Raw genomic sequence first — 26,368 nt, 5'->3', positions numbered from 1 at the left:
ACCCACGCGGACACGGGGAGAACATGCAAACTCCGCACAGAAAGGCCCTCGCCGGCCACGGGGCTCGAACCCGGACCTTCTTGCTGTGAGGCGACAGCGCTAACCACTACACCACCGTGCCGCCCGTAGTTTTAATACTTAAGTATTTTTCAAAGCAAGTACTTCAGTACTTTAACTTAAGTAAAAATTTGACTGGACAACTTTCACTTGTATCGGAGTAACATTTGACCAGTGGGATCTGTACTTTGATTTAAGTAATGAAGTTGGGGACTTTGTCCACCTCTGCACTAGACTGCACTAGTCACAAGTGATAAGGCCAAATAAAAAAAATAGTGTGTTTCTGGTAACCCGACCGACCGACCGAGAATTTTGGCGGCGAAATTGCCGACCGTAAAGTTTTTATTACAAATTTCCCTCAATATTTTAGTGTAAGCGGCGTTAGTTTGTCATAATTTTTTGTTTCAATGCATTCAAGTTGTGAAAGAAACGATAAAAAGTAAAATGTTTCGCCACTTCTATCAGCCCTCCTGCATAAACATGGAAGCGCACTTGTATACTGAAGGAGGAAGGGGAAACTGAGCCGAGCCGCCATTTTGAATCCTCATTCAAGGCTGTAATGCAAATTGCTTCCTCTTCAGTATACAAGTGCACTTCCATGGCAGGGAAAAACACTACGTTTTGCCGCCTATGTAGTCCCCTATTTATACAAATAGGAGTTATTCAGGATTCAGCTATGTTTTTGCTCGGTGTTTTTGCTCGACCCAAGTTCTACAGTAGGCTAGGCTAGGCCGTCTGCTTTTAATGGAAGTAGCCTAGCCTAGGACGTTATTTTCACGTTATTTCTTGATAAGGTGTTTTCATGTTATTACATGAAAATATCATGAAATAACGTGATAATTTCGTATCACGAAATTACGTGATGTTATGTTATTACATGATAAATATATTGTAAAAACGTGATAACTTTGTTAACAATATCTTTTCACGTAATTACTTGATTCTAAGCCAATTTTTTTTGAGTGTGGCAGCAATACGCTTCCGTAGATCATAACTCGAACTCTTGCGATATTTTTTTTATTCGTTTAAAGATTTAAAACACTTTTATTTTATTATGACATGTGGTATAAAGGATTCTGTGCCAAAATACTATTTTGTAAGATGTTTAATTGTGTTAATTTTTTCGAACAAAATAAAAAAAATAAATAAAAATAAGAAAAAAAAAATTTTTCCTACCTACCGACCTTATTTTAGTATTTCATGTTCCCTGAAACACACTATCTTTTTTTTTTTTTGGCCTAATGTGACATGCCACTGCGAAACAAACCATCACTTTTTTGTCTTATTTATAGCCATCTATTAACCATCCAAAAACTCTTCTCTGATGATATTTCCAGCTCCAGTTTTTTAAAAGAAAACAAAAAGCTCCTTGATTAATAACCTTTGTTAATTTCATGATTTATAACCTCCACCTTGGGCGTGGCGTATAAGCCCCCCCCCCAGAATATCGTAAGTAGTGCATCGTTTCTTTGTTTTGTTGACTTGAGCAAACTCCAGTTCTTGGTCTGAGCACCAGCCTTTGTTTACTGTGTGTGTGTGTATTTGGCCTTGGCTGACTTTCTGCTCTCACATACTCAAAGTTTTACAAACTTTCAAAGTGTTTTAGTCAACCAGACTCTCTCTCTCGCTCGCTCGCTGTCTGGCACACATCGCTGGACTCCACAAATCAATGGATCAACCCACATTATGCCGATCTTTCACTTATTTTCTCAAATGAATTGTTCTCACTCTCTTTTCTCTCTCATCTTCCCTCTTTGTCAAGAGTCAATCACTGCCACTTTCAGCCTCGCTGAGCAATGTTAATTTGATTATTTAGTCCGTTTGGATAAATCAGACTGCAGTGCAGGACTCTGTAAAACAATTAAGAACTCTTTTGCGCGCACGCCCACGCACATGCACGCACACAAAATAAGGTCATTCTCTGCCATATAATAGAAAAGTCATAGAGCCATTCATCCACATTCGAGCAATGCTTTACGAGTACTTTTAAACACACTTGAAATCAGATTATGTCTAATCTGTGTTCGATCTGTTCCCTGGAGTCTGAGCTCATAGAATCTCATATTTTTAAATTCGATCTTGAACCATTTGGATGCTTTTTAGGCAGTTCCCCTGTTTCCTGGAAAACCTCGAAGCCAAGATTTATAGAGCAATTTTCCAGTAAAATAAGAAAACGGATCAAATGTCCAGGAAATATTAGTGAAGTAATGTTGTATGCTATTATCTATTCAGTGTACACTGTAAATGGATAAATAAATGTGTCCTTGATGCTGTTTCAGCATCCATTGATAGTGATGCCTATTGTTTTGAAATCTGTACCGGACACATGAACCCTGAGTATCCGCGAGAGCAGAGCTACATTTTATAATCGGCTATTTAGCAACTTCTATAGTGTATCTTCAGCCATTTAGACTGGATCTGATGAGCATCAATGAGAGAATTTTCATTCTAAACGGAGCACTTCTGTGATATGAAATATGGAAATCCCAAGGGACTTCCATGTTACCGTTACGGTATGCTCTACATCGAATTTATTTTGGTCAGAAATGTTTGACAGGGCCTTGTGAGTGTTCTGGGGTGTTTTTTTTGTCGTTTTGTTTTTTAACTTGAATGATGAAGAACGGGGCGGCACGGTGGTGTAGTGGTTAGCGCTGTCGCCTCACAGCAAGAAGGTCCGGGTTCGAGCCCCGTGGCCGGCGAGGGCCTTTCTGTGCGGAGTTTGCATGTTCTCCCCGTGTCCACGTGGGTTTCCTCCGGGTGCTCCGGTTTCCCCCACAGTCCAAAGACATGCAGGTTAGGTTAACTGGTGACTCTAAATTGACCGTAGGTGTGAATGCGAGTGTGAATGGTTGTCTGTGTCTATGTGTCAGCCCTGTGATGACCTGGCGACTTGTCCAGGGTGTACCCCGCCTTTCGCCCGTAGTCAGCTGGGATAGGCTCCAGCTTGCCTGCGACCCTGTAGAACAGGATAAAGCGGCTAGACATAATGAGATGAGATGAGATGATGAAGAACAGTGGGTTCAGTAAACAGCACAAACTGGTGTAAGTTTGTGTTCAGATTGAGACTGGTGTTTGAGGTTCAGTCAGGGTGTTATGACAGGCTACAGTGTACCAATTCAGTCCTACACAGCACATGTCCTGTTTGTCACTCATCACGCCAGGAATCAATCCCACAGTTCCCTGCAGGCAGGCGGGCAGAGGCAGAATGGGCACCGTGGCTGGCAGAAGAAGCCGTGAGTTTGAGCAAACTCACATTCTGTTTTAAACCAAACCAGAAAGCTGATTAGGGAGAGTGAGACGAGGAGGGGCTTGGAGTGTGTGTGTGTGTGTGTGTGTGTGTGTGTGTGTGTGTGTGTGTGTGTGTGTGTTTTAATTCAGGTATGTTTATGCATGCTTATGCTTAGGTGTCCCCATGGGTATCAATGTGTACTTGCATTTTTGAGTTTGTAAATCTGTATTTGCAAGAGTGTGTGTGTGTGTGTGTGTGTGTGTGTGTGTGTGTGTGTGTGTGTGTGTGTGCACGTGCCTGGAGTGGCAGCACTCGGCCCAGCTGTTTTGTAATGACATTTTTATGAGCTGGAGGAAGATCAGGAGCTTGTATCAAGTCTCTGCTGAATGTAATTTGCCTCTGGCTGCAGGTAATGCGAATTAGCTCCAGCCTTTGCGCTGGGACTAATTAATTTGTTGCAAGACATTTTTTTTAACATTGGTACTTGATTAAAAATAATATTAATTCAAATTAATTAGATTCCTAATTCAAAACAGAAGAAGCTTAATGGTCACAAGCGGCCGAGCTGGACGTCAATCTCTGCTGCTTGGTTCCCGCAGTCAATTTGTGTTTTTAATTTCATGCACAATTTGGTTGCTAGGATTGTTATTAGTATATAGCAGTTGAAGACTCTTTTGATTATGGAAAGATGAAATTTGTAGATCAGTATAAATCATGCTAGCACACAATTCTTAATGATGAAGCTGAAATGAAATCACTGAGCATAACAGTGTGTGTATCTCTCTCTCTCTCTCTCTCTCTCTCTCTCTCTCTCTCTCTGTGTATCTCTCTCTCTCTCTCTCTGTGTATATATATATATATATATATTTATAACCCTGATTCCTATTTTATTCAGAATAGAACATAGATGACATATCAAATGTTTAAACTGAGAAAATGTATCATTTAAAGAGAAAAATTAGGTGATTTTAAACAACAACACATCTCAAAAAAGTTGGGACAAGGCCATGTTTACCACTGTGAGACATCCCCTTTTCTCTTTACAACAGTCTGTAAACGTCTGGGGACTGAGGAGACAAGTTGCTCAAGTTTAGGGATAGGAATGTTAACCCATTCTTGTCTAATGTTGTTAGGACTAGGACTGTTTTGGCCTCTAGAGGCCGCTGTTATTTCCTTTTCATGTCGTGTTTATTTTGGCCTCTAGAGGCCGCCACTGTTCCTGTGTTTTGTGTTTGTGTTAATTGCCTAATTATCTTCACCTGTGTCCTTAATTAGTTTGTCTATTTATACCCCTGAGTTCAGTCCTCTTGTCACGGAGTCTTTGTGCTGTTATGTTTATCTCCAGTTTCCTTTGTACTGTGTTTTTTGATCTTCTTAAGCTTTTGAATTTTTGCACTTTGCTTTTCTTTTGGATTATACTCTTTGTTTTTTTTTTTTTTTTTTGTCTTTTGTTTTGCCCTGTATATAGTGTATATAGTTTAAATAAACCTTTTGATTCTTTTTCTACTTCCGCCTCACGCCTCTGCATTTGAGTCATCCCCCTGGTGGCCTAGTGGGGGTTTGCTGGATTATCACACCAACGAACCAGGTTCGAATCCCAGCAAAACCCTAACAGAAAGACTCCGTCATGACCGACTCAGCAGAGGCTGCTTCAACTGTCTACCCGGCCAACCTTCAGGGAATTATGGCAGCTTTGACACGCTTCGGAGCGACCATGGACGCTCATGGACGTACGCTCACCAGCCAACGTGAGGCCCTCGCTCGCCACGAGGAACTGCTTCAGCAAATTGGGAAAACCCTGGCACAGCTGACATCTCTGCCTGCATCTCCTGCTCCTGATCCAGTTCCTGCTCCTGATCCAGTTCCTGCTCCTGATCCAGTTCCTGCTCCTGATCCAGCTCCCACTCCTGCTCCAGTGCCTCCTGCAATGCTGCCTTCTTCACCTCGCGAACCCAGCCTTCCTGCACCACAGAGGTATGACGGCAAGCACAGTGAGTGCCGAGAGTTCCTTACCCAGTGTCAACTCACCTTTGAGCTTCAGCCTACCACCTACACTACGGATCGCCGCAAGATTGCCTTTGTGATCACCTTATTAGCTGGTAAGGCGCGAGCCTGGGCTACTGCTATCTGGCAAAGACAGGGACCTGAGTGCTTTGATTTCCAGCTGTTTTCTGAAGAGATGCTTCGGGTCTTCGATCAGGCAGACATCAGTACCGACGCAGCCCGAAAGCTCATGTCCATCCGGCAAGGAGGAAGCGTCGCAGATTACGCCATCTCGTTCCGAACACTCGCAGCAGTAAGTGGATGGAACGAGACTGCCCTGGTGTCAGCCTTCCACCATGGTCTGTCTGACCCCATCAAGGACGGTCTGGCCTCTATTGGATGCCCAAGTGACCTCGAAACCCTCATCTCACATGCTATTCGTCTGGACAACAGGATGAGAGAACGCCACCAAGCCTTGAGCCCCCCCAGCCTCCCTACCTCTACCTGGAGACCGTCTACCTCCTTCAGTGACTGTCCAGAACCCATGCAAGTGGGTCGTACTCGCCTCTCCGCATCTGAGAGGGAGCGCAGAAGGAGGGACAAGTGCTGCATCTACTGTGGCAAGCCTGGTCACTTCCGAGCATCATGTCCCGAACTCTTGGGAAAAGGACCGCCCCGTCCAGCCGAGGGAGGGTTGTGACGGGGCCTACCCTCTCTCCCGGACTCCCTGGCCAAGGAATCTACATCCCGGTCTCCATCTCCTGGGGTGAGTCTGTCCACTCTTGTCAAGCTTTGATAGACTCAGGGGCGGCTGGGAACTTTATGGATATTCACTTCGCCCAAAGCATCAATATTCCGACTGCACCTCTTGAAGTCCCACTGTCTGTGTCTGCCCTCGATGGCCAAGCGTTAGGTGATGGAAGAGTCACTCAAGTTACTTCTCCAGTCTTCCTCCAGTCTCAAGGTCACAAGGAAGAAATATCCCTGCACCTGATTCCTTCACCTGAGTTCCCAGTTATTCTAGGCCTTCCTTGGCTTACTCGCCACAACCCTCGCATAGACTGGGTAACAAGCCAGGTTGTGGAATGGGGCCCTGCATGCCATGCCTCTTGTCTGCTCTCTAGCTCTCCTGTGTCTCCTGCCGAGCCCCCTGATCTCACCGAGTTATCTCAAGTTCCCACAGAGTACTGGGATCTCAAGGAGGTATTCAGCAAGAGCAGGGCCGCCGTTCTTCCTCCGCACCGGGCCTACGACTGTGCCATCGACTTGCTCCCTGGGACTACCCCTCCTCGTGGCAGACTGTTTTCACTCTCTCAGCCAGAACGCAAGGCCATGGAGGAATACCTCAAAGATGCCCTGGTCTCTGGGTTTATTCGACCCTCCACTTCACCTGCTGGAGCCGGCTTCTTCTTTGTCGGCAAGAAGGATGGGGGGCTCCGACCATGTATTGATTACAGGGGCCTGAATAAGATCACTGTGCGCAACCGATATCCCCTTCCGCTGATGTCCACAGCTTTCGACCTGCTCCAAGGCGCCACCGTCTTCACCAAGTTGGACCTACGGAACGCATACCACCTTATCCGTATCCGACAGGGAGACGAGTGGAAGACTGCCTTTAACACCCCGTCTGGGCACTACGAATACCAGGTGATGCCCTTCGGACTCACCAACGCACCAGCTGTTTTTCAGGCCCTAATCAACGACGTCTTAAGGGACATGATTAACCTATACGTTTTTGTCTACCTCGACGACATCCTTATCTTTTCCAAGACCGTGCAGGAGCACCGCCACCATGTCCGCCAGGTTCTCCAGAGGCTGCTACAGAACAATCTGTTCGCCAAGGCCCAGAAATGCGAATTTCATGTTCCCGAGGTCTCCTTTCTGGGATTTATTGTACGGACAGGCCAACTCCAAATGGACCCTGCCAAGACCCTGGCCGTCCGGGACTGGCCCACTCCCAAGTCCGTTAAGGAGGTTCAGCGGTTCTTAGGATTCGCTAACTTCTACCGCAAGTTCATCAGGAACTTCAGTTCTGTGGCAGCACCCATGTCAGACCTCACCAAAGGGACAGGTGGATCTTATGGCTGGTCTCCTCAGGCAGAAAAGGCGTTCAAAGACCTCAAGGACCGCTTCTGCACGGCACCCATTCTGGTTCTCCCGGACACCTCCCAACCATTCATCGTGGAGGTGGACGCCTCGGACAGTGGTGTCGGCGCGGTGCTCTCTCAACGTTCGGAAGGAAAGCTGCACCCCTGCGCTTACTTCTCCCACCGCCTGAGTCCTGCTGAGTCCCGGTACGATGTGGGGGATCGAGAACTGCTAGCGGTCAAACTGGCCCTTGAGGAGTGGAGGCACTGGCTGGAGGGAGCACAACATCCATTCCTGGTTTGGACTGACCACAAGAACCTGGAGTACCTCCAGCAAGCCAAGAGACTGAACCCTCGACAGGCTAGGTGGGCCCTGTTTTTCAGTCGGTTTGACTTCACCCTCTCATACCGCCCCGGCTCCAAGAACACCAAACCTGACGCACTGTCCAGACTGTTCTCTGCCACTAACAGGGAGAATGAAGTCGGGCCTATTATCCCTGTGTCCCGGATTGTGGCCCCTGTCCGCTGGGGTATTGAGGAGGCTGTCCGACGAGCCCAACGCCAGGACCCCGGTCCTGGGACGGGGCCACCAGGCCTCTTGTACGTCCCACATCAAGCCCGGGCCAAGGTTCTCCAGTGGGGTCACTCTTCCCCTCTCACCGCCCACCCGGGAGCTCGGAGGACCCTGGACTTCCTGAAAAGACGCTTCTGGTGGCCTAACATGGAGAAGGAAGTAAGGTCATTTGTCCTGTCCTGTGAGGTTTGCACCAGAACCAAGAACCCACGACAGCGTCCCCAGGGTCTCCTGCATCCTCTGACCATTCCCCGGCGTCCCTGGTCCCACGTGGCAGTCGACTTTATCACGGGTCTCCCTGAGTCACAAGGTAACACGGTCATTTTGGTCTTAGTTGACAGATTCTCCAAGGCCTGCCGCTTCATACCACTGTGCAAACTCCCCTCTGCTCTTGAAACTGCGAAACTTTTGTTTAATCATGTCTTCCGAGTCTTTGGTCTTCCACAGGACATCGTCTCAGACCGAGGGCCCCAGTTCTCCTCCCGAGTGTGGCACGGGTTCTGCAAGGTCATCGGAGCCACTGCCAGCCTCTCCTCTGGGTTTCACCCACAGTCCAATGGTCAGACGGAGAGGCTCAACCAGGACCTGGAAACCACCCTGCGAGGCCTGGCTATGGATAACCCGACATCATGGAGCACCTGGCTGCCATGGGCGGAGTACGCCCACAACACCCTGCAGTCATCGGCCACCAAGCTGTCGCCATTCCAGTGCCAATTCGGGTTCCAGCCACCTCTGTTCCCGGACCAGGAGGAGGACGCGGGGGTGCCCTCGGTCAACCAATATGTGAGACGGTGTCGCAAGACCTGGAGCAAGGTCAGGAAGACCCTCATACAGACCTCCAGAACCAACCAGACTCAGGCCAACCGCCATAGAAGACCTGCACACACTTTCCGCCCTGGGCAGCGTGTTTGGCTGTCCACTAAGGACCTTCCACTGCGGGTGGAGAACCGCAAGCTTGCTCCTCGCTACATTGGCCCCTTCAAGGTGGTGCGCAGGGTGAACCCTGTCTCCTACCGGCTCCAGTTGCCCCGGACTCTGAGGATCAACCCCACTTTCCATGTTTCCCTGTTACGGCCCGTACTGACGTCTACGTATGCCCCTGCCCCTAGGAACCCCCCACCCCCCCGCATCTTCCAGGGGCAGACTGTGTTCACTGTGAATCGCCTGCTTGACTCCCGCCGGGTCCGCGGCGGGTTGCAATATCTGGTGGACTGGGAGGGCTATGGTCCTGAGGAGCGCTGCTGGGTTCCTGCTCGGGATGTCCTTGATAAAGAACTATGTCGGGACTTCCATTCGGCCCATCCGGATCGCCCTGGGAACGTCAGGAGACGCTCCTAGAGGGGGGGGTCCTGTTAGGACTAGGACTGTTTTGGCCTCTAGAGGCCGCTGTTATTTCCTTTTCATGTCGTGTTTATTTTGGCCTCTAGAGGCCGCCACTGTTCCTGTGTTTTGTGTTTGTGTTAATTGCCTAATTATCTTCACCTGTGTCCTTAATTAGTTTGTCTATTTATACCCCTGAGTTCAGTCCTCTTGTCACGGAGTCTTTGTGCTGTTATGTTTATCTCCAGTTTCCTTTGTACTGTGTTTTTTGATCTTCTTAAGCTTTTGAATTTTTGCACTTTGCTTTTCTTTTGGATTATACTCTTTTTTTTTTTTTTTTTTGTCTTTTGTTTTGCCCTGTATATAGTGTATATAGTTTAAATAAACCTTTTGATTCTTTTTCTACTTCCGCCTCACGCCTCTGCATTTGAGTCATCCCCCTGGTGGCCTAGTGGGGGTTTGCTGGATTATCACACCAACGAACCAGGTTCGAGTCCCAGCAAAACCCTAACAAATGTAGGATTCTAGTTGCTCAACTGTCTTAGGTCTTTTTTGTCGTATCTTCCGTTTTATGATGCGCCAAATGTTTTCTATGGGTGAAAGATCTGGACTGCAGGCTGGCCAGTTCAGTACCCGGACCCTTCTTCTACGCAGCCATGATGCTGTAATTGATGCAGTATGTGGTTTGGCATTGTCATGTTGGAAAATGCAAGGTCTTCCCTGAAAGAGACGTCGTCTGGATGGGAGCATATGTTGCTCTAGAACCTGGATATACCTTTCAGCATTGATGGTGTCTTTCCAGATGTGTAAGCTGCCCATGTCACATGCACTAATGCAACCCCATACCATCAGAGATGCAGGCTTCTGAACTGAGCGCTGATAACAACTTGGGTCGTCCTTCTCCTCTTTAGTCCGAATGACACGGCGTCCCTGATTTCCATAAAGAACTTCACATTTTGATTCGTCTGACCACAGAACAGTTTTCCACTTTGCCACAGTCCATTTTAAATGAGCCTTGGCCCAGAGAAGACGTCTGCGCTTCTGGATCATGTTTAGATACGGCTTCTTCTTTGAACTATAGAGTTTTAGCTGGCAACGGCGGATGGCACGGTGAATTGTGTTCACAGATAATGTTCTCTGGAAATATTCCTGAGCCCATTTTGTGATTTCCAATACAGAAGCATGCCTGTATGTGATGCAGTGCCGTCTAAGGGCCCGAAGATCACGGGCACCCAGTATGGTTTTCCGACCTTGACCCTTACGCACAGAGATTCTTCCAGATTCTCTGAATCTTTTGATGATATTATGCACTGTAGATGATGATATTTTCAAACTCTTTGCAATTTTACACTGTCAAACTCCTTTCTGATATTGCTCCACTATTTGTCGGTGCAGAATTAGGGGGATTGGTGATCCTCTTCCCATCTTTACTTCTGAGAGCCGCTGCCACTCCAAGACGCTCTTTTTATACCCAGTCATGTTAATGACCTATTGCCAATTGACCTAATGAGTTGCAATTTGGTCCTCCAGCTGTTCCTTTTTTGTACCTTTAACTTTTCCAGCCTCTTATTGCCCCTGTCCCAACTTTTTTGAGATGTGTTGCTGTCATGAAATTTCAAATGAGCCAATATTTAGCATGAAATTTCAAAATGTCTCACTTTCGGCATTTGATTTGTTGTCTATGTTCTATTATGAATACAATATCAGTTTTTGAGATTTGTAAATTATTGCATTCTGTTTTTATTTACAATTTGTTCTTTGTCCCAACTTTTTTGGAATCAGGGTTGTGTGTATATATATATATATATATATATATATATATATATATATATATATATATATATATATATATATATATATATATATATATGAATCCTAGCTGACTGATAACATCATTATATGCATTGTACACATACATTAGAGTGCCCCTTAGTGTTTGCACAATGCAAAATGTATTCTCACAAAATTGAAATGTGTTTATTTTGGAGGAAAAAAAAAGAAAATTCATGAAGTAAAACATCAAATTCAAGTCAAAGATTATTTACAAATAATTGTTTTCAGTTTTAACATCAATTTTGACATTCTGTCCCAACTTCTTCTGATTTGGGGTTGTACGTTATATACCTTATTTACATTATCTTGCTACTCCCTTTCTGCTGTAAAAGGAACCGATGTGTCTGTAATTGAAATAAGAGACGCACGGGTCACAGCATCGATTCACGTATTAACTTGCTGTTTTTCTTTACGATTTTCCTGTGCCGTTGATTCGATTACATTTGATTCAGTCCACTGATTCAATCACATAGGAAAAAAGACTTGAAATTATTGAATGTATACATAGCAGGTCTGCAAGTGGCACGTTCAGTGCCCTCCACGATTATTAACACCCCTTGTAAAGGTTAATAAAAAAGGTTCGAAAAAATCCAACTTTTGGTGAAGTTGTTTCATCTCTCACTAAAAAAATGAGAAAAATCCAGCCTTTAATTGAAAAATGTTGTTCAGAGAAGAACAAATCCCTCATCAAGAAGTAATTATTTTCAACAAAAGCATGTGTCACTATACCGGCGGGTGGCCTAGTGGTTAGCGTGTCCACCGGGAGATCGTGAGTTCTACTCATGGTCAGGTCATACCAAAGACCTTCATAAAAATTGTACCTACTGCCGTCTGGCAAGGCATGCTGCAATACAGATGTGAGTGGGGAGTCAAACTCTTGTAGTTAGCAGAGGACTAGCCCCCCACTGTAACCGTAGCTATGTGAGAGGCTGAGGGCTATAGAAATGAAGATTGGTGCCACATGGTATGGGAAGGACTTTGATGTATCACTATTATTAGCACCCCTGGATTTAATACTTTTGTACAACCTCTCTTTGCCAGTGAAATAGCACTGAGTATGTTCTATAACATTTTTTAAGGTTGGAGATACAGAGCAGGGCATCTGAGACCATTCCTCTTCACAGAACCTCTCCAGATCATCCAGGGTCCTCGACCCTCTCCTGTGCTCTCTCCTCTTCAGCTCACCCCACAGGTTTTCAATGGGTTTCAGGTCAGGGGACTGAGATGGCCAGGGCAGAAGCTTGATTCTGTGCTCACATAAACATTTTTGTGTTGATCTAGACATATTCTTTGGATCATTGCCCTGTTGGAAGATCCAATAACGACCCGGTTTTAGTTTCCTGGCAGAGGCAGCCGGATTCTGATTTAAAATGTCCTGGTGTTTCATGGAGTCCATGATGCCATGTACCCACCCTCACAAGGTTTCCAGGGCCTTTGGAGGAAAAACAGCCCTAAAACATCACAGAACTTCCACTATATTTTACAGTTGGGATTGGGTTCTTTTCATTATAGCCAGCCTTCTTTTTACACCAAACCCACCTTGAGTGTTTATTGGCAAAAAAACTCCATTTGTGTTACATCAGACCAGAGAACAGTTACAGTCAAAGTTGTAGTAACGTTTCGCTAACTTCAGGCACTTACGTTTGTGGTTAACTGACAGAAAAGGCTTTTTAATGGCGTACCTTCCAAATAAGCTGCTGACATGGAGATGGCATCTGATGGTGGTTTTGGAGACTTGGAAACCCCAAGATTTTACTTTTTCTTGTAATTCACTAAGAGTGATTCTTGGGATTTTTTTTTTTAATTTAAAAATTTTTTTTGCCTCTCTTACCTTCCTCCTCACTGTACGTGGGGGCTAAAATAAACTTGTGTCCTCTTCCAGCCAAGTTTGTAATAGTTCTAGTTGGTGTCCACTTTTTATTATTGCCCTAACAGTAGAAATGGACATTTTCAGGCGAGCAGCTCTTTGTTTTTTGTTTTTTTTAAATAACCATTCCCTAACTTATGAAGTTCAGTAAACTTCTCTCTCATTTGGTTTGTGTGTTCTCTTTTCTTTCCCATGTTGATGGATGACTACCAGAATTTGGCCTCTGTGTCACCTCATATTTGTTCCCCAGTTAATCAGGAAGTCATTTATTCCAACTTGAAAGAATAAAAATGTACAATTTAAATGGGAAACATTTCTTCACTATAATTTCCAGGGGTGCCAATAATGGTGGTACATGTGTTTTTGTTGAAAATAATTATTTCTTGATGAGGGATTTGTTTTTCTCTGAATAAATTTATTTCAGTTGAAGGGTGGATTTTTTGTCTTTTCATTTTTTTTTCAGTTTGATGCTACGTCACCAAAAGGTGGATTTTTCCTAACCCTTTTTCCTAATCTTTACAAGTGGTGCCAATAATAGTGGAGGGCACTGTACTTCTGAGCAGTGCATACTTCAGTAATGCACCCTCTGATGCCTATGTCTCTGTACAGTGTGATATAAGTATCTGGATGTGACCCCATACTGATGTGTTTACTGATTCTCTGCACAGGACCCATGCAGGAGACAGTGATTGACTTCTGGAGGATGGTGTGGCAGGAGAACACAGCTACCATTGTCATGGTTACTAACCTAGTGGAAGTTGGAAGGGTGAGTAGACTAAGACGTGGTATGAAACAGACAGCAGATATTTATTTTGTCTTTATTTTGAGTTTGTCTTTGAAATTTGAACAAATCATGGCTTGAAATACAGACACACCATTGCAAAAAGGAAGCGATTTTTTTTTAAAAGTGACAAGCAGTAAATGACGGACAAAACACCATCACCTTGTGTTAGTCTGGGTATCTCGCTTGGTTGTCATGACAGATTATATGAATCTGAATTATGTCAGTAATGTTGTATTGTCATGAATGAACTGTTATTTAATTAAGCCTAGTTAAGAAAGAGTTACAGTGGTGCTTGAAAGTTTGTGAACCCTTTAGAATTTTCTATATTTCTGCATAAGTATGACCTAAAACATCATCAGATTTTCACACAAGTCCTAAAAGTAGATAAAGAGAACCCAGTTAAACAAATGAGACAAAAATATTATACTTGGTCATTTATTTATTGAGGAAAACGATCCAATATTACATATCTGTGAGTGGCAAAAGTATTTCGGTATCTGGTGTGACCCCCTTGTGCAGCAATAACTGCAACTAAACGTAACTGTTGATCAGTCCTGCACACCAGCTTGGAGGAATTTTAGCCCATTCCTCTGTACAGAACAGCTTCAACTCTGGGATGTTGGTGGGTTTCCTCACATGAACTGCTCACTTCAGGTCCTTCTACAACATTTCGATTGGATTAAGGTCAGGACTTTGACTTGGCCATTCCAAAACATTAAATTTATTCTTCTTTAACCATTCTTTGGTAGAACGACTTGTGTGCTTAGGGTTGTTGTCTTGCTGCATGACCCACCTTCTCTTGAGATTCAGTTCATGGACAGATGTCCTGACATTTTCCTTTAGAATTTGCTGGTATAATTCAGAATTCATTTTTCCATCAATGATGGCAAGCCGTCCTGGCCCAGATGCAGTAAAACAGGCCCAAACCATGATACTACCACCACCATGTTTCATAGAAGGGATAAGGTTCTTTTGGTGGAATGCAGTGTTTTCCTTTCTCCAAACATAATGCTTCTCATTTAAACCAAAAAGTTCTATTTTGGTCTCACCCATCCACAAAACATTTTTCCAATAGCCTTCTGGCTTGTCCACATGATCTTTAGCAAACTGCAGATGAGCAGCAATGTTCTTTTTGGAGAGCAGTGGCTTTCTCCTTGCAACCCTGCCATGCACACCATTGTTGTTCAGTGTTCTCCTGATGGTGGGCTCATGAACATTAACATTAGGCAATGTGAGAGAGGCCTTCAGTTGCTTAGAAGTTACCCTGGGGTCCTTTGTGACCTCGCCGACTATTACACGTCTTGCTCTTGGCGTGATCTTTCTTGGTCAACCACTCCTGAGGAGGGTAACAATGGTTTTGAATTTCATCCATTTGTACACAATCTGTCTGACTGTGGATTGGTGGAGTCCAAACTCTTTAGAGATGGTTTTGTAACCTTTTCCAGCCTGATGAGCATCAACAACACTTTTTCTGAGGTCCTCAGAAATCTCCTTTGTTCGTGCCATGATACACTTCCACAAACATGTGTTGTGAAGATCAGACTTTGATAGATCCCTGTTCTTTAAATAAAACAGGGTGCCCACTCACACCTGATTGTCATCCCATTGATTGAAAACACCTGACTCTAATTTCACCTTCAAATTAACTGCTAATCCTAGAGGTTCACATACTTTTGTCCCTCACAGATATGTAATATTGGATCATTTTCCTCAATAAATAAATGAGAAAGTATAATATTTTTCTCTCATTTGTTTAACTGGGTTCTCTTTATCTACTTTTAGGACTTGTGTGAAAATCTGATGATGTTTTAGGTCATATTTATGCAGAAATATAGAAAATCCTAAAGGGTTCACAAACTTTCAAGCACCATTGTATGTAGTAGTGTTGATTAAAACACTGCAAATAAATATTTAAAATCAATATAGTTTGTATTTAATATACTGTATTTTTTTTAAATCCAACTAATCAATTATTTAAAAATTCCAACATAGTACAGGTCTCCTGATAGAATTTCCTGAACTTAAAGAACATGACCTCAAACTCTAATATTATGTACACTGCTGTTCAAAAGTTTGGGGTCACTTTGAAATGTCCTTATTTTTGAAAGAAAAGCACTGTTCTTTTCAATGAAGATCACTTTAAACTAATCAGAAATCCACTCTATACATTGCTAATGTGGTAAATGACTATTCTAGCTGCAAACGTCTGGTTTTTGGTGCAATATCTCCATAGGTGTATAGAGGCCCATTTCCAGCAACTCTCACTCCAGTGTTCTAATGGTACAATGTGTTTGCTCATTGCCTCAGAAGGCTAATGGATGATTAGAAAACCCTGTACAATCATGTTAGCACAGCTGAAAACAGTTGAGCTCTTTAGAGAAGCTATAAAACTGACCTTCCTTTGAGCAGATTGAGTTTCTGGAGCATCACATTTGTGGAGTCGATTAAATGCTCAAAATGGCCAGAAAAATGTCTTGACTATATTTTCTATTCATTTTACAACTTATGGTGGTAAATAAAAGTGTGACTTTTCATGGAAAACACAAAATTGTCTGGGTGACCCCAAACTTTTGAACGGTAGTGTATTATTGACTGAAACTCAAAACCAGTTACTCCACTGGATAGCAGCACTCCTTTTGGAGTTCACTCAGTGCATTTACATGCACATCCAAATCGAGCTACTGTCGGTAATCGAGCTAAGGGTCCCAGCAGGGGTGCCAAGGAAATCCAATCCTACATGCACACAAGGAAATCGAGCTATTGTGTGAGGTACATTGTGCACCCGAGCCACAGGTGGCGCTACATGCCCCATCGTGTTGGTACACTTCCGGTTGTCGTCATGAAGAAGAGCTATTCAAGAGTAAAAACAAAGTTATCAGTTCCGTGTTCACAAGTTTTTGATATTTTATATGAAAAAAACTTCATTGTTTTAACAATAATAAGAATCAGTTCCTCCTTGTTCCTGCTGACCTCTTCTGCTGCTCGCTACTACTACTGTTGTCATGCCGACCGAGGCTGTTGTGTTTCCCGCTTGTGGTCTCGTCACTCGTCACTTCTGGAAGGGGCAGTGCTGAAGTGAGTAGCTCGACTCCGTAGCTCGATAGAGGTTACATGCACTAAGTAGCTTGGCTACAATCACATAATCTAGGTCGCATAGCTCGATTACGAGAAATCCAGTTTGGTTCGATTTCAGCCGAGCTAAGGTGTTTCCATGGCATTTAGAACTTCGATTTCAGTCGAGCTACGGCAGAAATTCGATTTTCTCGATGTGCATGTAAACGCACTGAGTGAGTGAGAACTAATCAATGTAGCTCATTACCACACAAGCATGAAATGGCTTTTTGGTTGGTCTTTTGCATGATGACCAGCTCTCCAAAGCACTGGAATCCAAATCTCTGTGCTTATAATTACCCATGAGGAAGACGTGAGGTTGCCTGGAATCAGCGATGTCCACACAAAGCAGTCAGATCAGAACAGTTACATAAAACAGGAACATCAAAACACAAAAACAATTTTCCGTAAGAATATGGCATAAATAGACTAGCAGAGCTAAGTATTAAAAAGACATTAATACTCTATACGGTTTCGTTTTTGGCATCCAAATCATATAAACATATCGTATCTGCTGTTACCAAATGTGTTAAAGTGGATTATTTTGTGGAGCCAAACACAACACCACCACCACCAAAAGTGTGAAGAAGTGAGGCTGGGGCTGATTTCTTTCTAGTCCAGACTGTAGATTCATGCAGTGTATCAGTGACCGTTGTCACAGAGTGAAAGGCTCCCGAGATCTCCATTTGGGCTTCACTGACACTTCTGTGACGTCATCAGGAGTGACTGAAAAGACCCGTGCGAATACAGTCACGCGTGTAATGAACATGTACTCAACTTAAGCCTCGGTCACAACCGGCCGTACGTGCTCCTACGGCCGGTCTACATGCAAAAAACGCATGAAACGCACGGAGGGCATGCGTGTGACGTGCTGATTTTCGAGCTGTAGACTGGCCGCAGAAGTTCTTTGTCAAGTCAAACAAACTCTACGGGCGCTTACGTTTTTTTCAGGTTGCAAGACAAACTTACGGCCAACGTGCGTCTTTCTCCACGAACAAAAAAAAAACGCAGCGATTTGGGAAACACCAAAAATCGCACGGCCAAAAAATCGTACGTCCAGTTGTGACCTAGGCTTTATTCTAGTATATTCTTCCCCCCAAATGGTTTTGAAGGAGAAGCCTCACAAGGACTTTGATTCTCACAAGGACTTTGATTCTCTGATATGATTGGCCAATCAAGAACTAGAAAAGGTTGTTACATGGTTCCAAGCAAGCATAAATATTAAAAAGACAAACTTCCTAATTTTCACCAGTAAAAATAAAACTTATGACAGTACGAAGGCCAAAATTGTCCTTGATAATGCCCCGCTTATGCAGGAACCCCAGGCAAAATTTCTCTGAGTAATTATTGACGATAGACTGAGCTGGAAGCCCCATATTTCCATGTTAAGTAAGAAGATTGCTAAAACTATTGGGATATTGGGGGAAAATTAGATATCTCCTTGCTCAAAAAGACTATTGTCACTATTTATAACAGCCTTATTTACCCCGACCTTATTTATTGTAATATCGTGTGGGATAGCACCTGTCGAACCACCTTCTCTCCTATTGTTTCTTTGCAAAAGAAGTTTGTGCGGATAGCTACTGCTTCTAGTTTTCGTATATTCCAGCAGCTAAAAGTTTTAAATATCATGGACATCAACAAACTACAGCTTTGTCTCTTTGCATTTAGGTTCCTTACAAACAGTCCCCCTTCGACATGTGATATCTTTAGAAGCCCTAACTCACTGGTTTACAATTACTCTACCCGCCAAAGGAGTCAACTTCATGCTCCTCTCTTTAGAACATCTTTAGCCCAATCCAGTGTATAATATAAATGCGTTAATGTATGGAATAGTCTTGACTCCTCAATCAGAGCCGCCACATCATTTGTTGGCTTTAAATATGTCTTAAAAAAACTATCTGCTGTATTGCCCAAGTACCTATTAACTTAATTATTTACTCAGATCTCATCTCATTATGTCTAGTCGCTTTATCCTGTTCTACAGGGTCGCAGGCAAGCTGGAGCCTATCCCAGCTGACTACAGGCGAAAGGCGGGGTACACCCTGGACAAGTCGCCAGGTCATCACAGGGCTGACACATAGACACAGACAACCATTCACACTCACATTCACACCTACGGTCAATTTAGAGTCACCAGTTAACCTAACCTGCATGTCTTTGGACTGTGGGGGAAACCGGAGCACCCGGAGGAAACCCACGCGGACACGGGGAGAACATGCAAACTCCACACAGAAAGGCCCTCGCCGGCCATGGGGATCGAACCCAGACCTTCTTGCTGTGAGGCGACAGCGCTAACCACTACACCACCATGCCGCCTATTTACTCAGATATTATGTTTAATTAGTATATGTTTACTCTTTTACTTTACTTTAACTTTACTGCTTGTAAACATATTGTTTTTAATATTGTGACGTGTGTGTGTATATATATATATATATATATATATATATGTAAGTTAGATGGGGGGTGGCACAGTGGTGTAGTGGTCAGCGCTGTCGCCTCACAGCAAGAAGGTCCGGGTTCGAGCCCCGTGGCCGGCGAGGGCCTTTCTGTGCGGAGTTTGCATGTTCTCCCCATGTCCGCGTGGGTTTCCTCCGGGTGCTCCGGTTTCCCCCACAGTCCAAAGACATGCAGGTTAGGTTAACTGGTGACTCTAAATTGACCGTAGGTGTGAATGTGAATGGTTGTCTGTGTCTATGTGTCAGCCCTGTGATGACCTGGCGACTTGTCCAGGGTGTACCCCGCCTTTCGCCCGTAGTCAGCTGGGATAGGCTCCAGCTTGCCTGCGACCCTGTAGAACAGGATAAAGCGGCTAGAGATAACGAGACGAGATGAGATGAGATGAGATGTTGGATGGGGGAGGGCTAATTATAAGCCATTTAGGTTTCCTCCCCTCCCCGAGCATGTACTTCGTACCTTTACTTGTATTGTTGTTTTTTTTTGTGTGAATAAATAAAGAAAAAAAAGCTAAAAGTAGATACACTCTCTGGCCAAATGGATGTGGACACCTGACATGTAGCTAAATTTTTGCCACAAAGTTGGAAGCACACCATTGTCTGGAAAGCCTTTGTATGCTGTAACATTAAGATTTTCACTTTAATAGAAATAAACAGCTCAAACCTGTTCCAGCATGACAATGTCGTTGTACACAAATTGAGGTCTATAATGACATTGGTTTGAGACAAGGTTGGTGTGGAAGAAATCGAGTGACCTGCACAAAGCCCTGACCTCAGCCCCATTGAGCATCTTTGGGATGAAACCCTGACTATATGCCAAGCCGTGTCGCCCGATCTTTTGCGGCTGATTAGGCACAAATTCCTACAGCCACATTCCAAAGTCTAGTGGAAAGCCTTTTAGCAGCAAAGGGGACCAATTCTGGAACGGGACGGCCAGGTTTCCACATGCTTTTGGCCGTATATTGTAGACTAATCAGACATTGTCCAATCAAAAGGACAGATGACAGAACTATAAGTTTAGTGTTTAACCATCACTGGTTATGCTCATAATTCTCAGCGCAGTATCAACCTCTGAGCTCCACGAGTGAGCGAGTGAGCGCTGGCCAGGCAGATGTGCCCTGCTGCAGGCTGGGAGTGTGTGATACTAATCTATTGCATCCCCCTGCTGGTGCCAGGAATGTCGGGAAAGTGATTGGGGTGGGGTGGGGTGGGGTGCTGGCGGTTCCCCACAGAGAGCCATAAACCCACCGCTGTGCTCTTCCACCACCCATCTGCCTCCATCCTGCACCAAACACTCAGAGAGGCAAGGGCCAGGCTCAGATGAGCCCTGCAGGGGAGGGGGACGGGGGGAGAGGGAGACAGGGAAGTCACAAGAGAGGAAGGAGGAAAGAACGAATAGATGGAGAGAAGGGAGATCTCATATAATTTGTTATTCTCTGCATGTAGTCTATGATATACACATCACTGCATTCGTCAGTCAATTTATTTGAACATTTATGATCATGCAAGCATGTCTACATGGTCCATAACACGCCCACCTCTCTCTCTCTCTCTCTCTCTCTCTCTCTCTCTCTCTCTCACACACACACTACACAGCTCTTAATTGATGGAATAATATAATGGCTCTGGCCTAATGTAATCTTGGCGGAGATTGAGATAGAGCAGTTTGGGTTGTGGATTTCTCATCTCAAGTGTCACCAAGGGACCTCAACTTTTGCTCTCCTCCTTCGCAACTGTCCCTCCATCCCCCAGTCTCATTTCCAGCCTTAATGACGCCAGAGAGCCACCAGAGACAGATTGAATCTTGCCATGGCTCTGTGTGTTTCAGATACCAAAAAAAAAACCTTTCAGAGACATTAAGCAGTTTACAGCTACTGGTGTATCAAATGAGATATTAAGATGTTTTGTGCTGCTAATGTAATAACAACATTGTCAGTTTTCAAATTGCAGATTTAACCGTGTCATGTATGCGAGCGTGATGTTTATCAGTATAATGTTGGAGTATAAAACCGCAGTGGGTCTGAACTCAGGGTATTGGATGTCGTATTATATTTAGTGGAGCTTTACGTGAGAATGAGACAGCATTACAGTGTGAATTATGTTTTTGTCGATACCTGAGAAATTTATATGGAGCTTTAGCTGGAGTTGTAGCAAAAAAAAAAAAAGCTTTCTGCAGAACAGAAGTGACCTAAGCCAGCATCCATTTACACCATGTTAGTCTGATTTTTGCACCATTGTAACTCACTCATATTGATTCACTGCATGTATACTGTCTGATATTCAGAGCTATTGCACTGTATATTACGGATATAATGCAATGACGCTATCTGTATCTGTTTTCTGCTTCAAATATCCGTATAATGTATGTATTTGCGTTTTAACCTAAACCATCAGGCCTTTTCTTGTTTGTTTATTGGGCTGTTTTTTGTCATTCTTTCTGTTTGTGCATAACTAACAAGTTTAGTGTATGTTAGCAGTCTAATTTAAGCCATTGTGACCTTGACCAGGCAGTTACTAAGGATGCTGCAAATGCATCGCTTAGCGTTGGGACAAAAAAAATAATTTTAAATTACAACCCCGATTCCAAAAAAGTTGGGACAAAGTACAAATTGTAAATAAAAACGGAATGCAATGATGTGGAAGTTTCAAAATTCCATATTTTATTCAGAATAGAACATAGATGACATATCAAATGTTTAAACTGAGAAAATGTATCATTTAAAGAGAAAAATTAGGTGATTTTAAATTTCATGACAACAACACATCTCAAAAAAGTTGGGACAAGGCCATGTTTACCACTGTGAGACATCCCCTTTTCTCTTTACAACAGTCTGTAAACGTCTGGGGACTGAGGAGACAAGTTGCTCAAGTTTAGGGATAGGAATGTTAACCCATTCTTGTCTAATGTAGGATTCTAGTTGCTCAACTGTCTTAGGTCTTTTTTGTCGTATCTTCCATTTTATGATGCGCCAAATGTTTTCTATGGGTGAAAGATCTGGACTGCAGGCTGGCCAGTTCAGTACCCGGACCCTTCTTCTACGCAGACATGATGCTGTAATTGATGCAGTATGTGGTTTGGCATTGTCATGTTGGAAAATGCAAGGTCTTCCCTGAAAGAGACGTCGTCTGGATGGGAGCATATGTTGCTCTAGAACCTGGATATACCTTCAGCATTGATGGTGTCTTTCCAGATGTGTAAGCTGCCCATGCCACACGCACTAATGCAACCCCATACCATCAGAGATGCAGGCTTCTGAACTGAGCGCTGATAACAACTTGGGTCGTCCTTCTCCTCTTTAGTCCGAATGACACGGCGTCCCTGATTTCCATAAAGAACTTCAAATTTTGATTCGTCTGACCACAGAACAGTTTTCCACTTTGCCACAGTCCATTTTAAATGAGCCTTGGCCCAGAGAAGACGTCTGCGCTTCTGGATCATGTTTAGATACGGCTTCTTCTTTGAACTATAGAGTTTTAGCTGGCAACGGCGGATGGCACGGTGAATTGTGTTCACAGATAATGTTCTCTGGAAATATTCCTGAGCCCATTTTGTGATTTCCAATACAGAAGCATGCCTGTATGTGATGCAGTGCCGTCTAAGGGCCCGAAGATGATCACGGGCACCCAGTATGGTTTTCCGGCCTTGACCCTTACGCACAGAGATTCTTCCAGATTCTCTGAATCTTTTGATGATATTATGCACTGTAGATGATGATATGTTCAAACTCTTTGCAATTTTACACTGTCGAACTCCTTTCTCATATTGCTCCACTATTTGTCGGCACAGAATTAGGGGGATTGGTGATCCTCTTCCCATCTTTACTTCTGAGAGCCGCTGCCACTCCAAGATGCTCTTTTTATACCCAGTCATGTTAATGACCTATTGCCAATTGACCTAATGAGTTGCAATTTGGTCCTCCAGCTGTTCCTTTTTTGTACCTTTAACTTTTCCAGCCTCTTATTGCCCCGTTCCAACTTTTTTGAGATGTGTTGCTGTCATGAAATTCCAAATGAGCCAATATTTGGCATGAAATTTCAAAATGACTCACTTTCGACATTTGATATGTTGTCTATGTTCTATTGTGAATACGATATCAGTTTTTAAGATTTGTAAATTATTGCATTCCGTTTTTATTCACAATTTCTACTTTGTCCCAACTTTTTTGGAATCGGGGTTGTAAAACATAGCGCCTCCTATTTATGTCTCTATTTGTACAGTATTTATTTAGAACCCATATTTCGTTTACATCCCGACTGCATACCGTATAGTTATTACCAATGAGTAATGGGTTTGTAATTAAGCTTCTTCCACTTTATTATTCCTTCATAACTTACTGACCGGTCTTGATTATTTATCAGTATGATTATTTATCAACATTGATTATTTATTGTAGCAAGTTTTAGCAAGGTTAGCCTAAAAGGAATACATGTTGAATACGTAGACCGTGTTGTCCTTTCTAAGTAATTCATAAAATACTTTTATTCAAGAGCATACGAGTATTTACGGTAAATTAATAGAAAAGAGTGATTTTGATAATTATTTTAATTGCATGTGTGCTTTATGTCCTAAGGTGAAATGCTGTAAGTACTGGCCAGATGACACAGAGATATACAGAGATATGAAGGTGACGCTAATAGAGACCCAGCTCTTGTCTGAGTATGTCATCAGGACATTCGCCGTGGAGAAGGTGAGAAGAAGACGAAGAAAAATAAACAGACCTTAACACAAAAACTTTACTGAGAGGCAACTGAAGAAGCACACACCTAAGTCACAGTGTGAGCAGTATACTGGCGTTATGAATTTGCAGCAAATGCGAGTAGACATGCTCATCTTTCATCAGATCACATATGTTCCATCTTGCATGCCTTTAGAGAAGGGTGACTGCACACCACAAAGTATTTTCTCCGTTCATTAATTTCTAATCTTCCTCCTAGTCTCAGAACAGATTGATACAAAGATAACCTGGCTTTTCTGCATAATGCTTTTTTTCCTCCCCAAACGAATAAAAAATAATGCAAAAAACGTATAGTGTTAGCATTGTCAAGGGCATTTCGTAGTAGCATACAGGCTACGCGAGTAGAAATTCATTTTGGCGAACAAGATTTCTGCTTATCTCACTTTTTTTTTTTGTAGAGGGGGGCACACGAGATCCGTGAGATCCAGCAATTCCATTTCACAGGTTGGCCGGATCACGGCGTGCCATACCACGCGACAGGATTGCTGGGCTTCATCCGCAGAGTCAAGGCCAAGTCAGCTGCCAACGCTGGCCCCATTGTGGTTCACTGCAGGTAACACACCACTCTCTAATCATTCACGGGGCTTTTTTAATCAACGCAATGGCTAATTTGCTAGCAGTCTGCTTTATAATTTTAAACACAGTTCATCAGTACTCCTCTACTCCTAATAACGTACATTACATCATCACAATTATTGATTATAATCCAGCCGAAGCCCAGTGGCCTGAACCTACTAGTCACGGAATGAATGAAAACTTTTACATATATCCTGCATTAACTAATTATTACAAATAAAGGCCTCTGCATGCTCTTGCGACAAGGCTTTCGCAGACAGCTTTTCGCAGACAGTTGTAATTTATCGTTGAGCGGGGAGTAATAGGCGTGCGCGATGTTATTCACCGGCACAACGCAAGGGGGCGCGAAGTCGCTAGGAGTAGTTGGTGGGTGTGGTTAGTGGAGTGTTTATCCTCCGGTTACTTATAATGACTAGAACTTTTTTTTTTTTTATAATGACTAGAACTGGAGTCGTATAGATGTACGTACTTCCTCACTTCCTCAATCAACCGCTCTTCATGCTGCTCCCTCTTCGCTCGTGTTTTTAAAAATGCTGGTCGTGAAAACAAACCAAACCGGGAAAGTAGGGAAGCGGAAGTGCGTGTACAGCGGATGTAGAGTGGACCAATCAGAGCCCTCTTGTCTGCGACGCTGTCTGCGAGGCTTCTGCGGTGGTCACAATTTTTGGGAGGTGCGCGCAGAGCGTCTGCGAAGGTGGGGGGCTACGCAGACACTGTCTGCGACGCTATCTGCGAGGACTGGGTTGTCAGCATAAATTGGCCTTAAGTCAACCTCTGTCTCTCCCAGAGGTGCTACTTTGGCACTTCTGTTATATGGGTGTTTTATGACACCCCACTGAGTTGTAGCTGATTTATGATAATACATATTTTAGTGGGCGGCACGGTGGTGTAGTGGTTAGCACTGTCGCCTCACAGCAAGAAGGTCCAGCGAGGGCCTTTCTGTGTGGAGTTTGCATGTTCTCCCCGTGTCCGCGTGGGTTTCCTCCGGGTGCTCCGGTTTCCCCCACAGTCCAAAGACATGCAGGTTAGGTTAACTGGTGACTCTAAATTGACCGTAGGTGTGAATGTGAGTGTGAATGGTTGTCTGTATCTACGTGTCAGCCCTGTGATGACCTGGCGACTTGTCCAGGGTGTACCCCGCCTTTCGCCCGTAGTCAGCTAGGATAGGCTCCAGCTTGCCTGCGACCCTGTAGAACAGGATAAAACGGCTAGAGATAATGAGATGAGATGAGACATATTTTAGTAAAATGGGTACAAAAACAGGTTCAAGTACAGCAGTGTCTGTCCATAAACCTCTTATTTTACTTCACCTCTTCTGTGAGCTCGACTGTAAATCTCATTGTTTAACGGTCACGTGATTGAAAGTTGCAGGCATTGTCGGAACAAAACGTATTTCAAATGAATAAACGCTGAACGTTTTTGCTATGTGCATATATTTTTGCCATGAAATACAATTAGAACTATTACTAATATTTATATCGCCAGACTACAAATACCAACATGCCTAGCTCCCGATCTAATATTACCAAGCTTGCTTTACTGTAGGCAGTGTATTGTTGTTTTGTAACATGTTAATGCAATTAATTTGATATTTACTATATTACATGTGAATAAATATGACACAGCTTTAAACTTGTATTCGATACTGAAAGATAACCTTCGTAAAAGTTCATTTCTGTTTCTTAGTAACACTAACATATTTTTAAAGCATTATATTTAAAAAATAAATAAATACAGTACTGGCCAAACATT

General features: G+C 43.6%; 1 protein-coding gene across 3 annotated transcripts in view; it reads left to right on the top strand.

Moving 5' to 3' along the window:
- Positions 1-26,368, top strand: part of LOC132871759 (receptor-type tyrosine-protein phosphatase mu-like) — a 444,714-nt gene that overhangs the window by 380,218 nt on the left and 38,128 nt on the right. For all 3 annotated transcript variants that reach the window (XM_060906241.1, XM_060906242.1, XM_060906240.1), the window contains 3 exons: positions 13,619-13,716; positions 23,876-23,992; positions 24,439-24,593. In XM_060906241.1, the coding sequence (XP_060762224.1) occupies positions 13,619-13,716; positions 23,876-23,992; positions 24,439-24,593 (370 nt within the window). The remainder of the gene's footprint in view (positions 1-13,618; positions 13,717-23,875; positions 23,993-24,438; positions 24,594-26,368) is intronic.

This window comes from Neoarius graeffei, chromosome 23 (genome assembly GCF_027579695.1).
Source record: "Neoarius graeffei isolate fNeoGra1 chromosome 23, fNeoGra1.pri, whole genome shotgun sequence".
NCBI classification, from domain to species: domain Eukaryota; kingdom Metazoa; phylum Chordata; class Actinopteri; order Siluriformes; family Ariidae; genus Neoarius; species Neoarius graeffei.
This window is presented reverse-complemented; position numbering and strand designations above follow the sequence as displayed.